General features: G+C 34.3%; 1 protein-coding gene across 5 annotated transcripts in view; it reads left to right on the forward strand.

Annotated features, from left to right (window-relative positions):
* Window positions 1–16509, forward strand: part of TTC6 (tetratricopeptide repeat domain 6) — a 172802-nt gene that overhangs the window by 94113 nt on the left and 62180 nt on the right. For 4 of the 5 annotated variants that reach the window (XM_035720011.2, XM_049113068.1, XM_049113069.1 and 1 more), the window contains 3 exons: window positions 5315–5404; window positions 7759–7833; window positions 12262–12632. In XM_035720011.2, the coding sequence (XP_035575904.2) occupies window positions 5315–5404; window positions 7759–7833; window positions 12262–12632 (536 nt within the window). Of the gene's footprint in view, window positions 1–5311; window positions 5405–7758; window positions 7834–10119; window positions 10158–12261; window positions 12633–16509 lie in introns of those variants that run through there. The other variant, XM_035720014.2, reaches the window with a different exon arrangement.

The raw sequence follows: 16509 nt of genomic DNA on the forward strand, positions 1-16509 counted from the left end.
AAATTTTTATTTATAGTTTGTTCATTTATTTTCTAAATAATTTCTGTACTCGTTTTCATTATCTTTTTGATACATGATTTATGTGGGAAAGTGTTTTTTTAAAACTGTTTTGACTTGGCATTATTTTAATTTTATTCTTTATCCTTATTTATATAAGAAAATATATTCTTTAGAATACCAGTTTTTTGGAATTCATTGGTATTTGTTTTATGGTTTCCTTCTGAAACCAATATGTCCCAATATTTGTCTATGAATTTAAAAGTATTTTAAGTCATGACCGTTTTTATGTTGTGGTAGCACTAAGCAGAGCATAGGCTTTCCAATCCATCTTGGACTCGAATCCCACTTACTTTCTAGATAATCTTGACTGGTATCTTAGTTTCTGGAAGTCTGTTTTTTTATGTGTAAAATGGGTGTTCTGAGAATTTAATGAGACTATATAGCATATTGCCTAATGAATAGTTAGTGCACAATTAATAATAGATATGGCTGTTATATTGTCATATTATTCCATTCTTATGTAGCATATTTCTTTGATTTGATCTAAAAAACACTGCATGTGTAGGATGCCTGGCTGTCTCAGCTGGAAGAACATGCAACTCTTGATCTTGGGGTCATGGGTTCAAGCTCCACGTTGGATGTAGAGATTTCTAAGAAAATAAATAAATTAATTAAATAATTTTAAAAAAACACTGTTGGGGATTTTTCAGGGCAGTTGTGTTTTATCTATTTCTTCACGTGTTAACAGGAGTTTTTACTTTATGTGATTAGAAGCTGTTTTATCTTTATTATGAATTTAGCAATGTTTTACCTTTATTATCAATTCCGTCTCTAATCAATTTTAAATGACCTACTTTGGCTTTTTTTAATGCTGGAATTCTACTGTACTATGGCTAGCCCTGTGTTCTTTTCTGTTTGCGTTCAGGAATATTTTCATTTTAATTCTTTGTTGTTTTTCGTTGTTTTTTTTTTTTTTTTCAGATGAACCACATTAAGTAGCATATGGTTAATTTGGTTATTATTATTTTGTGGTGTCTGTTTTAAAAAGTCTATTTTGTCTTTTGTTAAACCACTATTATTTTCTTTAGTAATACTATTGTTTTTGCTATTCTGAGTAACAAGACCAATTACTTAAGAACTTTCACAAGTAGTATATGAATACTACACTTTAGTGTAGAAAAAATTCGAATGATACAGCTGTGTATGGCATAAAGAACACTACCACCTTGAATGCTGTCCTTTCCCAGTTCTCGTCTCTGAAGTTAACTATTATTAAATGTATTGTGTGTATCCTTTCAGACATTTTTTCATTTATGTAATGCCAGTGTATGCAAATTAACGTTTTGACATGTATGGAATCATGTAATCTATGTTATTCTGCATTTTGAGTTTTTGCTTAAAATATAACTTCTGCTGATTCTCGTTTATTGAGTATTTACTATGAGCTGGACACTATGCCAGGTACTTCACGTTTATTATCTTATTTGACCCTCCTATGAACCGAGAGAGATACTAATTTTGCCCCTGTTTAAAAAAAGTCCCCTTTTCCACATTTTTTTTATTACACTTTTCCTTACCTCTTCCTGGCACTAAAAGCCACTAACCCAGTTTAGAAGGGTATATTAATTATCTATTGCTGCAAATCGAAATATCCCAAAGTTAGCAGTTTAAAACAATAAACTATTATTATCAAAAAAAAAATAAACTATTATTATCTCACACAGTTTCTGAGGATCTGGAGTCCACAGTTTCTGGCCTAACAGGGAGGTTCTGGTTCAAGATCTCTCATGCGGTTTTGGACAGGATCTCAGCTGAGGCTGCATCATAAGAAACAAAACAAACAAACAAATAAACAAACCCAACAACAAAACAACAACAACAAAAACCAAAACAAAGACAACCTTCCCAGGAACCACACACTTGCACATATATCTTTGTATACATAAGTGTATTTTTCTATTTGGAATTTCTGATCAAAGTACATAAGTAATTTAAATCTTGGAAGATTTTTGTGTATATTTGCATTTCCTTTTTATTTGTTTAAGAAGATAATACTTTTATTGAGAAAAAATATGTAATGAGCTAAAATAAGAAGGTTCATAGAGTATATAAAAGATTGCCTTAGTGTAAGACTGGTGAATATTAATTTGCATAAGTAGGCATGGCATCCATGAAAATGTGATACTCACATCTGTTGACATAAGCATACTTAACTGCCAGCCTCCAGCTGCTGTCCTGTAGATCTGTCATGGCATTCACTCCAAGGCCATTTTTTCTTGGGCTGCTCCTAGCCAGTGACTGAACACAAGGGGTCTGCTAGCGCTGACCCATACCTGCTTGATGTAGGATTGTTTTAAAAGGCAGCTTTGGCTCAGGAATTTTCCATCACCCTGGCTGAATCTCAGAACTGTTCTGTGATCTGAAGCTCTTCCTACTCATTCCTTCCTCTCTCTTCCCCTTTTACAGGTGTCTGACTGTGTCACAGTCTGAAGATTTCCTACTGCTCTCTCTCACTGTAGCCTCTACTGGTAGCATCTGCTTCTGACTGAACTGACCCAGCTGGGCAGTAATATGAGTCATATGTAATATCACTGCAATATACTGTAATGAGTGCAGTATTTTCCAAACTCTTTTTATAAAGTAGGGGCATGTATTTTTCTGCCTTTGTATTTAGAAAATGTGAGTATAGAGTATTGAGAGTGGGCAGAAGTTTCAGAACAGAAGGAAGAATTGTAGCAAGACTATTATTGGTTTGTAACCAGGACTGGTTCCAACTGGTGATATGGTATAATCCATTAGAGAGGTGTTTGAAAAGAAAGTCAGTGCTGGTGGTGGTTCATACCCAATGACTGGAAGAAAAAGGGTTCAAAAGGACTTTCTAGCATAAAAAGATGGTCCACGAACTTTTCATGCATCCCAACTGGAATCAGGCCTTTGCTCAAAGAATCCTTTGTGCAAAGTTCTTTTGAATGGGAAATGGTATGTAGATACAAAAGTCTGTGTGCCCTATGTCTTAAAGGTAATTTTAACATGATTACCTTTTACAATACTGATACCTAAATATCAGTATTGTGATTACTGATATTTTTTGTTTTATCCTGACATATAATTTATGTTTTTTATTAACCCTGCCTTTGTTTCCTTTTCTTCATCTTTTTTTTTTTTTTAGATTTTATTTATTTATTCATGAGAGACACAGAGACAGAGAGGCAGAGACTTAGGCAGAGGGAGAAGCAGGCTCCATGCAGGGAGCCAGATGTGGGACTTGATCCTGGGACTCCAGGATCATGCGCTGGGCCAAAGGCAGGCACTAAACCATGGAACTACCCAGGCATCCCTCATTTTCTTCATTTATTCCTTTTCTTAAATTTATCTTTTTTGTTGTTCCTTTTTTTTTTTTTTTTAAATCAGTGGTCTAGATGTATTATATTCTGGTCTTATTTTTATTTTTCAACTGTTTTGATAAATTGTGTTTCATTATCCCTATTTTTGAAATAAATATATTATTTCTTGTTCTTATGATACTTTCCCTGAATACACAACTTTAACTTATTAAAATCTTATGTTAATCAGTACCTTTATACTCTTCCAGGAAAATACAATGACTTTAAAACCTTTCAATTCCATTTATCCCTTCTTGACTTAATATGTTCTTACTTTGATATATTTGTAGATCTTTATCTTTTAAAACTCTAAAAACATTATCATTTTGTACAATATTTCTTTTATTTTACCCGTATATTTATCCCTCCCTTTTTTTCCCCTAGTATCTTAGAACGTGAGGCCTAGAATAATTTTACCCTTTGCCTGAAATATACCCTTTAGAATTTGCTTTAAGGGAAGTGGGACAACTGCAATTGGTGAAAATCTTGGTTTTTCTATTTCAAATGTCTTTATATTAGCTCATTCTTGAGAGAGATTATACCTGGGTATGATGTATATTGCAGATGTTTTCTTTTATTACACTAATGATGTTCTAATATTCTCTGGCATCCACTATTGCTGTTGGGAAGTGAGCCTTAAATGTGAATTTTTTGAGGACAATAGATTCCTTGCTTCCTCCAAAACTGCTACTTTTACGTTTTTCTCTTTTCTTCCCTATTTTCACTATGATGTGTCTAGCTGCAGATTTCTCTTTATTTATGCTTTGGAATAACTGGAGTTCTCTCTCTCCCTCTCTTAAAAAAAAAGAGAAAAGAAAAGAAAAAAGTAACCATTGATTATTAGTCAGTTTTGCTATTTTGATATCTGTAAAATACAGTATTAAGGCTTTTGTCCTTTTATTAAAAGTATTTCCTTAAATATACACTAGGTGCTATTCCATCATATTTGAATATTTTGTGTAAACTTATGACAAAATAGTTCCAAAGTCTCTTGTATATCACATAATTTATCTTTGAAGAGTAATGGCAACCCAAGTATTCCTTTGCTATGTTTAGTATTTCTCTTACCTTACACAGTACTATAGCTACATTATAAAAATACAATAGAAGATGAATATAATCAATGCTAGGGATTCCTAAATTACCCATAGCTTCTCCATATCTATTCCATTCTCAGTAGTAATTTCATGGTATTTTAAAGAGCTAATTTCCTACTGAATAAATATTTTTTGAATTTGAAATGTTGGTTGTTTGAGACCTAAACCTTTAAGCAAAGTAGCAGAATGATTTAATTCATCATGAATACACCAGCATGTCAAACTTGGATCTGCTAGTTGTTTCTATATATCCAAATCACTGATTCTAAGATAGAAGAATAACACTCTTAATGATAATTGTAATGATTGCAGCAGTTTCCCCTTACAATAACACACACACACACACACACACACACACAGACATATATAACTTAATTGATGGAAAGAGTTTGAATTATAAAACATTTAAAGAGATTTTCATTTCAAATAGAATTTAGAATGTTTATTATATTTGACAGCGAATAGTCCTATATTTATGATAAATCCAAATAGTATGTCTTATTCATAATTCTGATATTGATATACTAAATAGATTCAATGCTAACCTATAAGATCACAGTATCATTGATTGCTCCTAAGATTAGTGATACCAGAAATAAGGTAGAACTATCTATTTGGCTAATGGTCAACAGGGAAGCCCAATTGTGGGTTTGGGCCAAATGCTAAGGCTATAGCTGGACTTTTGATGTGTCTCTGGTAAATGTTTTCTATACTTCTACATTTTTCATACATTTCTCTTTTGGTAATAATGTATATTGCCATGAAGTAACAGTGATCCTAGGCTTTTTAAAGTACTCCACTCTACATTTTAAAACTGTTAACTTTTTATTGCAGAGTGTTCAAGCAAGCAAGATTTTAACTGAGAGATTTTCAGCTGAAAGCAAGGAAAGTGTCATTATTTTAAATCAGCACAGCAGTTCTAGGGTATGTACAACTTTTATTCTAAAGTGTGAGTTGGTTGCTTTATTTTCCTACAGCACAGATAAATTATTTCTAGTAGTTCTGGAAATTATTTCTTGGTGCTTCCTCAGTCTGGGAAATGCCTCAGAATGTTCACTATTGGTATCTTTTCTGAGGACACATTTCCTCTTTTTCTTTTCTTTTTTTTTTAGGTTTTATTTATTTATTCATGAGAGACACAGAGAGAGAGGCCAGAAACATAGGCAGACAGAGAGGCAGGCTCCATGCAGGGAGCCTGATGTGGGACTTGATCCCGGGACTCCAGGACCACGCCCTGGGCTGAAGGCAGGCACTAAGCCACTGAGCCATCCAGTGATCACCTCCTTTTTCAAATATGTTGTCTTTCTGACACACAGAAGATGTTATTTGCTAATTAGTAGCAGAATATCTGTTGTGAATTTTCCTAAAATTTTGAAAATTTCTGGTCTTGCATTAATTTATCACTTCTTGCCTAGGTCTTACAAGATTAAAACATGTTTGTGAATGTTTGGACCAAATGGGGGGATTGATTATGGCCATGAAACAGTAAAACTGAATTCTCTAAATGGTGATTAGACTCATTCTCATTACTTTGTTATCAATGTAGTGTATCCAAGTAAGCTAATTACATAATGAATGTAATTGGGGGAAAAGAGATAGTGATTGAAGAAGTTGAGAGAAGAAGAAAAATACGAAGTATATATAACTGATGTAATAAATGTCTCAAACTTCTTGGGGCACAAACAAGAAAGTTTTATTTATCTCTCATTACTGCCTTCAGGCCTCTGCTTCCCTTGATGGTATCTTGGGATGCTGAATGGTACATAATAGAAAGTCTTAGTGCCTTGTGACAAATCAAATCCTATTCTAGTCAGTTACCTAGGTTAAAGATATGTTTATGCCTCCTCCTTTAACTGCCCCATACAGTTAGGTAATACTTTCTTTTATTTTGAGGAGATAATGTATCTATTTAATATAGATTGCCTTTTTGCTATTTTCCTTATAGCGCTTACTAAATGTTTCTCCTCATGCATGTTTGATCTTTTTATTCTTCACCAGCCTGGGGTTATATCATTCTTCAACACTGTTTTATCCATAGCACCTAGAGCAGTAGCCATCATATAAAAAATAACTGAACTAATGAATGTCACTTTCTAGTTTGGAATGCCGTTTATACTTTCTGGACTATTGTAGTACTTACACCTACCTATCACATATTCCCATTTCTAGTAGCTGCTGCCTCCAATCCATCCTCCTCCTGCCTCCTGCTATAAAACTAGGGCATAATTATGTCACTTATGTCTCAAACTGAGGAACTCCACCTACCAAAGAAAGTCAAAGTGCTTCATTGAGCTTCATAATCTGGCCTCAACTATACCTTCTATCTTATTTCCCATTATACTTCTCCTTTTGTCTTTTGTCTAACCTCCATGTACCCTGTTCTTCATCTGCACCAAAGTCCGTGGGGACTAAGATCCCCTACATTTTGACACTTCTAGGTGCTCATTTAGGCTATTCCCTAATATGGGGGAATATATTCCCAGAATAGGCCTGGGATATTCTCAGGTCTATCTCAGTCTATGGAAATCTGCTGCCTTTCACAGGCCAGTGCTGTGCTCCACCTTCCAGCCAGTCTATCCAGATCCCATCCCCTTGAGGACTGACCTCTCCCTCCCTATGCTATGTTCTCTTTACACAGGATTCATTCATGCCATCTCTAGTCAGTGCCACAGCTGTTTTGGGTTACAGTTTTTCTTTTCTTTCTGTTCTCACTATTATATTGGTTGAGAATATGGAACATGGCCATTTTTTTCTGTACTTTCTACACTATTTAGTATAGTAGTATTTCCCAACTCTTTCAATGTAATAGTTCTCATAGTAAGTGATGGTATGTGTATGGGCTGGTGGAGTAAAAGGTTGGGGCTGCTCATAATTAGAGGTGACTGTTCAGGAGACAGTAGTTACTTCAGGTCTCCCTAGTGCAGCCTCCTTGCTAAGGGGTGTAATGGCTCAGGGTATTTATGGCACATTTATACACACCTATGCCACTTGTACCAACCAGAATGCTTTGGTAGGTGTTTGTTGTATCAAGTTGAATTTTAAAAAATAAGATCGTTTCCATTATTATACACTTTTCTAAGTTAATTGATGGATTTTCAGTTCTGCTTTTCTCTGTGAAGTCAGCGACTTCAAAAATCAATAAGAACATATATTTTAATGAGCATTTCTGCGTTTCATTAATTCACCTGAGCAGCTATCATTAGTCAATTGTCATATGAAATTTAACTTTACCAAATAGTACCTAAAGTCAATGCATATTTACCATTTGATTGTTCCAGTTTTTTTTCCTAAGAAAATCTGCATCATTTGAAAATATCCGAAAATGTTTCAACACACCATCTCCACAATTAAAGGTATGATAATTTTTTTAGTTTTTATTATTCAAAAGAAATGTTTGTATTTCTATTAATAATCACTATTGATGCTTTTTTGTTTGTTTTTCTGAAATAGTGTGGTCTGTTGATTCATTCGGAATTAATTATAAGTTTGGATTCAAGAGTGTGTTTGGTGGCCCCTGTAAAAATTGTGGTTGGTGGTGCCAGTTTAAGATTTTCAACAGCTCTTGGGAGTATCACATGTTCATAGTTTGACCTTGCCTGGTGTATTATAAGTCATTATAATATTGACCTACATTTGTATTGAGCTCACAGTTTCGGAGCATTTGCATGGATACTGTTCCAGTCTGATCTTGAACTTCACAATATTCTGAGACAAGGATTTGAGGCACATATTATCCTTGTTTATTTGTGTGAAAAGGCAAAGGTCAGAAAGTGATAAATGCCAGAGTTAGAACTTAGATCCACACTCCCTCTCATTAAATGCATTGTACTTTCTTCTGCACCAATAATCCACAGGCTTTTTGGAGAGGAAGATTCTTACCCTTGGTGGCATTGACATCTAGCATCCAGTTTTTGTTTTCTCTTCGAAATCTTACAAATCTTTCTTGATTCTCTATGTTACTTGCTTGTAACTTGCTTTTAACAGGCTTCATGTTAGCCTGCTTCCTATCTCATTTCTGACATTTTCTTTTCTTAACGACTTTTTGATTCCTCTGTTTTATATATCCCTGTACAATCACACTACCCTTAAGATTTCTTATTGGCCTATAATTGATATATAGCATTATATTAGTTACAAGTGTACAACATAATGATTAAATATTTGTATGTATCACAAATGGACACCACGACAAGTCTAGTTAACATCCATCACCACACACAGTTACACATTTTTTTCTTGTAATGAGAACCTTTAACATCTCTCTCTTATCAACTTTCAAATACACAGTACAGTATTTTAAGTATAGTCACTATGGTGTATTATATCACCAGGACTTACTTATTTTATAGTGGAATTTTGTACGTTTTGGCCATTATTACGCATTTCATCCATCACCTATTCCTTGCCTCTGGTAACCACCAACCTATTTTCTATATCTACATGTTCTTGTTTTTAAGATTCCACATGTAAGTGAGATCATACAATATTTGTCTTTCACTGTCCGACTTAATTTATTTATTTTACTTCGCATAATGCCCTCAAGGTCCATCCGTGTTATTGCAAGTGGCGGAATTTCCTTTTTTTAAGTGGTTGAATAATATTCCATTGTGTGTGTGTGTGTATATATATATATTTTTTTATCCATTTTCTTTTTTTTCTTTTCTTTTTTTTATTTATTTATGATAGTTACAGAGAGAGAGAGAGAGAGAGGCAGAGACACAGGCAGAGGGAGAAGCAGGCTCCATGCACCGGGAGCCCGATGTGGGATTCAATCCCGGGTCTCCAGGATCGCGCCCTGGGCCAAAGGCAGGCGCCAAACCGCTGCGCCACCCAGGGATCCCTTTTATCCATTTTCTTTATCCATTCATCCATTGATGATCACTTAGGTTGTTTCTATATTTTAGCTATTGTGATTAAAGCTGTAAGGAATAACGGAGTGAAGATATCTCTTCAAGATCCTGATTTCATTTCCTTTGGATATATACCCAGAAGTGAGATTGATCATAGAGTAGTTCTATTTTTAATTCTTTGAGAAATTTCCATACTCTTTTCCACAGTGGTTGTGCCAATTTACATTTCCATCAATAGTGCACAAGGATTCGCTTTTCCCTATAGCTTTGCCAACACTTGATATCTCTTGTCTTTTTTATAATAGCCATTCTACTTCTTTAATTTTTGTGCATCTGTCATAAGTTTTGGGTTTGTAGCTACCATTAGGCTCATATATAATACCCAAGGTAAATAACAGTCTATACAAATTTGATGATCATTTAAGTTCAAGAACATTCTAAAGAAAAAAAAAAACCTTTCTTTTTCTTTTTCCCTTTCTTTTCCCTTACTCCCTCCTCCACATTTACTCCCTCCTCCACATTTTATGCATATGTTGCTGTATTTTACATCTTTTAATTCATACTTTTCTTATGTCTAATTCTGGCCATTTCTATCCTCATTAAACAAATTATTTTCTCTTTTTGGTGTTCAGCTTTGAGTGCTTTCCATTACCAATGATCTGGAACACAGATCATTCTTCTGTCCCCTCTAATCTACTGTTGATTCCCTCTACTGTGTTTTTTATTTCTATTATAATATTCTTCAACTCTGATTGGTTCTTTTTTTATATTTTCTATCTTTTTCTTCAGATATTTCACTGAGTTCTTCCACTCTTTTGTCCAGCCCAGTGAGTACTTTACAATCATTACTTTAAATTTTTTGTCAGACATATTACTTATCTCTGTTTCATTTAGTTATTTTTTTGAAGTTTTTTCTTGTTCTTTCTTTGGGAGCATATTCCTCTGTCTCCTCATTTCGCTTGGCTTTCTGCCTTTGTTTCTATGGACTAGATGGAAGAGCTACTTCTCCTAAACTTGAAGGAATGGTCTTGTGTATGGTGTCCCCTGTAGAGACTGTGTGTGCTTGGTGGAATTTTGCTGGCCGGCTGGATCTGTGGCTATATAAACCATGGCTTTTTACAGAAAGAAGAAAATAATAATAAAATAAAAAGGAAAATGACAAAAGAAAAATGAAGGAAAAAGAGAAGAAAAGAAAAATGCCCAAAGGACAAAAATCAAAGTAAAATAAGAGAAATCAAAAATAATAAAAAATAAAAATTAATGAAAAATAAAAAAACTAAAACAAAAATCATGGTCTATAATCTCTGCTCTAGCATCACAGAGACTGATGTGGACTTTGGAGTCTGAGCTTACTGAGGTCATAAGCTCACTGTGATGACTGGACCACCAGTTATCGTATCCAGACCCTGCTCCTGTCTAGGCTTCTAAGGTGTCAGATATTAGTTGACCATATATACATGGGACATTTCTGGATTCTTGGTTCTGTTCCATTAGTCCATGTGTTTGTTTTTATGCCAGTACCATATGATATATCTATATCTATATGTCTCACATACTATGTGTATGTATCTATATTTATTGATATAAACCTATATTATGCATACCATAATATTCTATAGTCTATGTGTTACCTTATTATATATTTTAATTATTTAGTGAGTTACATATAGTTTCTTGAGATGGAGGAAGTATGGTAAGTTATGGAAGGTCAATATCTCTATTGTACTTTAGTGTATCTTAAAGAACATAACTAGTTTGTGTGACATTGTTATGTTTGGAATTTGGGCCTAACTTCGCTATAAAGAAAAACATTTGTATAACAAATTATTACTTATTAGCAAACTTAAGTGCAGTTAATTTATTGACAGTGGTCTGCCTGCCTACAGGCTCTTCCAGCAGGAGCTCTGCTGGGTTCAGCCAGCAGAGATGACATCCTTTACTCTTTGGGAAGGTCTTCATGCCTGTGTATTCCTGGAAACATTTAATGATAAGAAGAAAAGGACCATAATCCCTTCCCTATCAGCCAGGCGTATATTTATTAACCTTTTGCTGGTCATTCACCTGCTTATTAACCAGCAGAACCAGGCCTTAGTCCATGGGTTAAGATAGACTTCCCTTGATCCTTCCTAACCATGCTTTCTGCTTGCTCTTTTAACAAAAGGTGGAAACATTCCCATGTATATTTTCTGTCAACGTGAACTTAAGGATAATAAATTTGACATGATCTTTCTCTTTAAAAAAAAAAAAAAAGCTGGAAATGCTGTATCAAAGGATTGGAAATAATATCTCTTTTTTTAGTAATGAGTGTTGTTAGAGTTTCAAGTACTAATGCATAATTATTGCAAATTTTTTACAATTATTAGTATATTATAATATTGATATTATTAAAAGTTAAGTTGGTTCTCTGATGATTAGATAAAAGAAAATATTAGGCTGGAATTCTGTTCTTAAGCTTGTAATATTGAATGCAAAATTATTGTAGAGGATATTTGAATACTACCATATGGAAATTCAGTGTTGTTAAACTGCTTTTGAAAATAGACTTACAAATTGATTTGATAGGATAAGGCATTTTAATATTTTTTACCCACTCTATCAATTCTTTTTCATGAAAAGTAAAAGTAGAGTATGTACTTTATTTGAATATGTAAAGAGCATTCTTTTAAAATTAAGACTATATAAAATCACAGTTAATGCATATCTACTTTATAGTATTATTTTTATGTAGCTAACAAAATGTCATACACCAAATTATTGCACTTGTGCTTTAACCAACCTACTATTAACTTTATAAACTGACTTTGAAAGACATTAAGAATATGACTTAATATTTTTTGATAATAAAAGTAATAATTGTAACTGAATTAGCTTAAAACATGTAGCAACTAAGTTGATTTTAAGTTTTTCTATCTTTGTTTCCTTGCTAATAAGAGAGTAAAATCTGCAGTTGAATTGAAGAAAGAAGAGGTCACAACTCCAATAGAGATTAAGGATGACAAGCAAAGCACTATAAAAGACATGATATTTCAGAAAACAAAGCACTTAGAGCATTGGATGACTCAGAAAAATGAAACTGAGGAACCCTCTGAGAAAGAAAATATAGATAGCATCTTAGATGACATTCAGGACAGAGGCATTGTGAGAGATCTGTCACTCTCTCTCATTGAAGCATCTAAAAAAGCTGGCATTACTTATATTGTTTATCCCAAGAAAAAGAAGATGAGATGGAAGAAAAGATTGAAGTTCAATAAACTTACAGCTTTGTATGATGAATTATCCAAGCCTCCGAAAGTTCTTAAAAGGTCTTGTTTAATCAATAATTGTTATAGTTTAAAAAATGTATTGTGGTTTTGGTCTTAATCTTATAATTTCACTAATTGAAGTTATAGATATCTATATCTATATAGATATTTTATCTATATAGATACTTATTATTTTATTCAGCATTGAAAATATGATAACTTCTTAGCTAAAGGAGAATCCTTTACTTTTAAATATAGGAGAATCCCTTACTTTTACATTCAATAATATAAATATATGGCTGGTTTAAACTATATTTTAAAGTTGGGGCTGACTTAAGAACATTAAAACTAAGTCAATTTTTTGTTGTTATTGTTTATTGAAGTTCGATTTGCCAACAGATAGTATACACCCAGTGCTCATCCCATCAACTAAGTCAATTTGATAGCTAAATGAAATCTTTCAATGAAAGAAATAAAATCTACTTAGTTATTTTTCTGAAGTTATTTAAGATCAAAAAACAACCCCTGCTCTAAATAAATATTGCCCGTGCAGAAGTTGAAATAGATTGCTGAGATTTAACTGTTTTTAAATTTGAACTAATGAATTGAGTAATCTAGATAGACAAACTGTTTTTGTATGTTGTGTGAGTCCTTATTCAGGGATCAACACATAGAAATAATTAATTTTTTCCTTACCTGGAAGTAATAGTATCTAGCATGTTTGAAAATGTGCAAGGAGATGGGGTGCCTGGGTGGCTCAGTTGGTTGAGCATCCAACTCTTGATTTCTGCTCAGGTTATGGTCTCAGTGTTGTGAGATTGATCACTGCTCAGCGGGGAGTCTGCTTAAGATTCTCTCTCACCCTTTGCCCCTCCCCCTGTTTGTATGATCTCTCTCTCTCTCTCTCTCTCTCTCTAAAGTAAATAAATAAATCTTTGAAAAAAATGTGCAAGGACCTAAGATGACAACAACTGAAGTTCCAGGTATGTTCATATTTAAGTGTTCAAGGTCTAACTTTCTTAAAACTGAGGGGTTGTACAAAATATTTTGCAATACGCTCTGGACTTTATTTCTCTTTAGATATCCCCAGATGACAAGAATTCATTAAATTTATGTCCTTTTGAAAAGTGAAGACTTTCCTGTTGATAAGAGAGTCATAAATGTTTTGTTTAACTTCATTATTATGAAGACTTGCTAGTGCTGAAAAAGGGTTAAATTAATGATGTTTTGGTGTGGTGATTTATTGTTCCTGAAAAAACTTGGGAACAACCTCTGTAAGCATGGGTGACAGAGTGGAGCAGAGACCTACTCTAGGGGAGTATGCCATTCAAGTCCTGAATGCTACTTATGCTTGAATTTTCCCTGCAACAAATATGTGGAATTGTTTTTGTTAGCTCATCTTTAGAAGACTTCAGATAGGTTTTTCTAAGTTGACAAATGTTTTTGAAAAGAACCAGAAATTTGCATACATATTTTTGATACATTTGCTGATTTTGAAACATATGAATCTTTACTATCCTAGGGAGGATAAAACATTGTACCATTTTGGCCTTGACCTAAGTGACTTCTTTTTTTTTTTTTTTAAATTTATTTTTTATTGGTGTTCAATTTACTAACATACAGAATAATCCCCAGTGCCCGTCACCCATTCACTCCCACCCCCCGCCCTCCTCCCCTTCTACCACCCCTAGTTCGCTTCCCAGAGTTAGCAGTCTTTACGTTCTGTCTCCCTTTCTGATACTTCCTTTATAGAGACCTAAGTGACTTCTGTCTCTATAAAGGATATAAGCAGAGGAAACACTATTTTGGTATATTTTACTACTTACTGATTCTTTATCACTTTGATTATAAAGTTTCACCACTTAAAGAGATTTATTTGCCTTTTAACAACTGAATTTGAAATTTGTATATATTGCAGTAATAGGATGCACCTTTTGGTGCAGGCAGTTAAACCAACCATTGAGGTATTTGTCTAAGATAATATATTAGTACAGCTTTCCTAACTTATTAAAAAATCTTAATCTAAATAAATTTAGCACAAAAGTGTAACTATGAAATAACTGTTATTTTAAAATAGGTTTATGGAGCAACTTTGAAAAATAATTCTATTCCTATAGTTTGAGATCTTTTTTCACTAATCTTAATGTGGTTAACACAGAATTATCTTTCTTACCATTTTATTTCTGACCTTAATTTAAGCTTGTTTGATTATACTTATTCTTGCTGGATTCCTTAAAAGGTTAGAAGCAGACTGTGTATGAAATCAAAGCTTGACTGTGGAAAGTAACTCCTGCAAGATCTATTTGAGCTGATTAAAAACCTAGAACCATGTGTTTTCAGTCAGTCCCTTTACTATAGGTTACCCATGTTGCCTGCCCTCTCATCCAGGTCATGACAGGATGCCATATGTCTGCAGTAACTTTGTTGCTTCACCATTTCTCTGGACGTTTCCTCTGCTTTGGTCTCTGAGCCCAATATTGGTAGACCAGCCAGTGAGAGATTAGCAGAGATCTTCTTCAGCAGCCTACAATGCAGCAGAAAGCTGTGTTTGTTGATGGCTCCTAGCCCACCTTGACTCCCTTGTACTCATTGCCTTCTCTCTTACCTGGTCTTCCGTGAATTGTTAGCCTCTTGGATCTCTGCCAGTGTTCTGTCTTCCAGTATTGAGTAACATACTTGATCTGAGATCCAGGCCAGCCCTTTTGCTATTGGCTTTCCAATCCTGTGAATACATTGCCTTCTCTTTCTAGAATAACTGATGATGGTCCTGGCTTCCACTATCAAAACTTCCAAACTTGACTAGCTCCTGAAAGTGAATCTGTAGTCTTGGTTCTGATTTTCTTGGCCTGTCTTGCTGCTGCTACACCCCCAAGTGAGGTAGAGTTTATTTTGCCCACAAGCAGAGAGTTTCCTTGTTAATTTGTAATTTCCCTGATGGTCTGGTATTGTTTTTAATATACTATCATGGTGGATAGTGGTTTAGGATGGAATGGGCAATTCCAGAGATTTACACTTGACCCTTACTACTAATATCTTCTTCAGTATACAATTTTTGAAGTTAAGTTGACTCATTCCTACTGCATATTCTAGGACTGGGGAAATTATCATAGGATGGGTCCATGTCTCACTAGATTCTGTTAGATGGTTTCAGGCCAAGATTCTTTATATCACTTGACCTTCATAATTACCTAATTTGGTTGTGGACTTCAGTGGCATCCACAGTAATCTGTGGATCAGCATAAGTTTAGGGTAAGTATTTAATGATTCCCAGAAGGTTCAGGTCTTTCTTTTTTCCTAGACCTTTGGAAACTTTTGGGGAAAAATTCCTTATAAACACCAAGGTCACATTGCAAGGTCCCACTACAAGATTCTTCCTCAGGGGGATATGGTAGGGCCTTTCTGTCAGGTGAGAGTTTTTAGAGATGAACCGACTGACGTCTAAGAGCTGCATAAGAGTTTTAAAAACCCACTATAACTGGTTAGGCTTATGCCTAGAAGACCTAAAAGTTTTTCATCTATGTAAGTCAAAGAATACCTTAGCAGGCTGCTCATCTATCTCACTTTCTGGGGACCTTCAGTCACTTAGTTATTGCCACAGATACCTATGACTTCAAATTCTATCTGGGGCACCTGGGTGGCTTAGTTGGTTAGGTGTCACACTCATGTCCTGATCTCATGGGTTGTGAGATCAAGCCCCACATTGGGCTCTGCACTCAGCAGGAATATGCTTGGATATTCTCTTCCTCTGCCCTTTCCCCTCCTCTATCTCTTTCTCTCTAAAATAAATATATTCTCTTCCTCTGCCCTTTCCCCTCCTCTATCTCTTTCTCTCTAAAATAAATAAATGAATCTTAAAAAATTCTGTCTACCAAATGTAGCTAGAAATCTACACCAGAAATTAGTATTTAATAAGTCTTCCACATGACTGACAATAAGT

This window comes from Canis lupus, chromosome 8 (genome assembly GCF_003254725.2).
Source record: "Canis lupus dingo isolate Sandy chromosome 8, ASM325472v2, whole genome shotgun sequence".
In the NCBI taxonomy this organism is placed as follows: domain Eukaryota; kingdom Metazoa; phylum Chordata; class Mammalia; order Carnivora; family Canidae; genus Canis; species Canis lupus.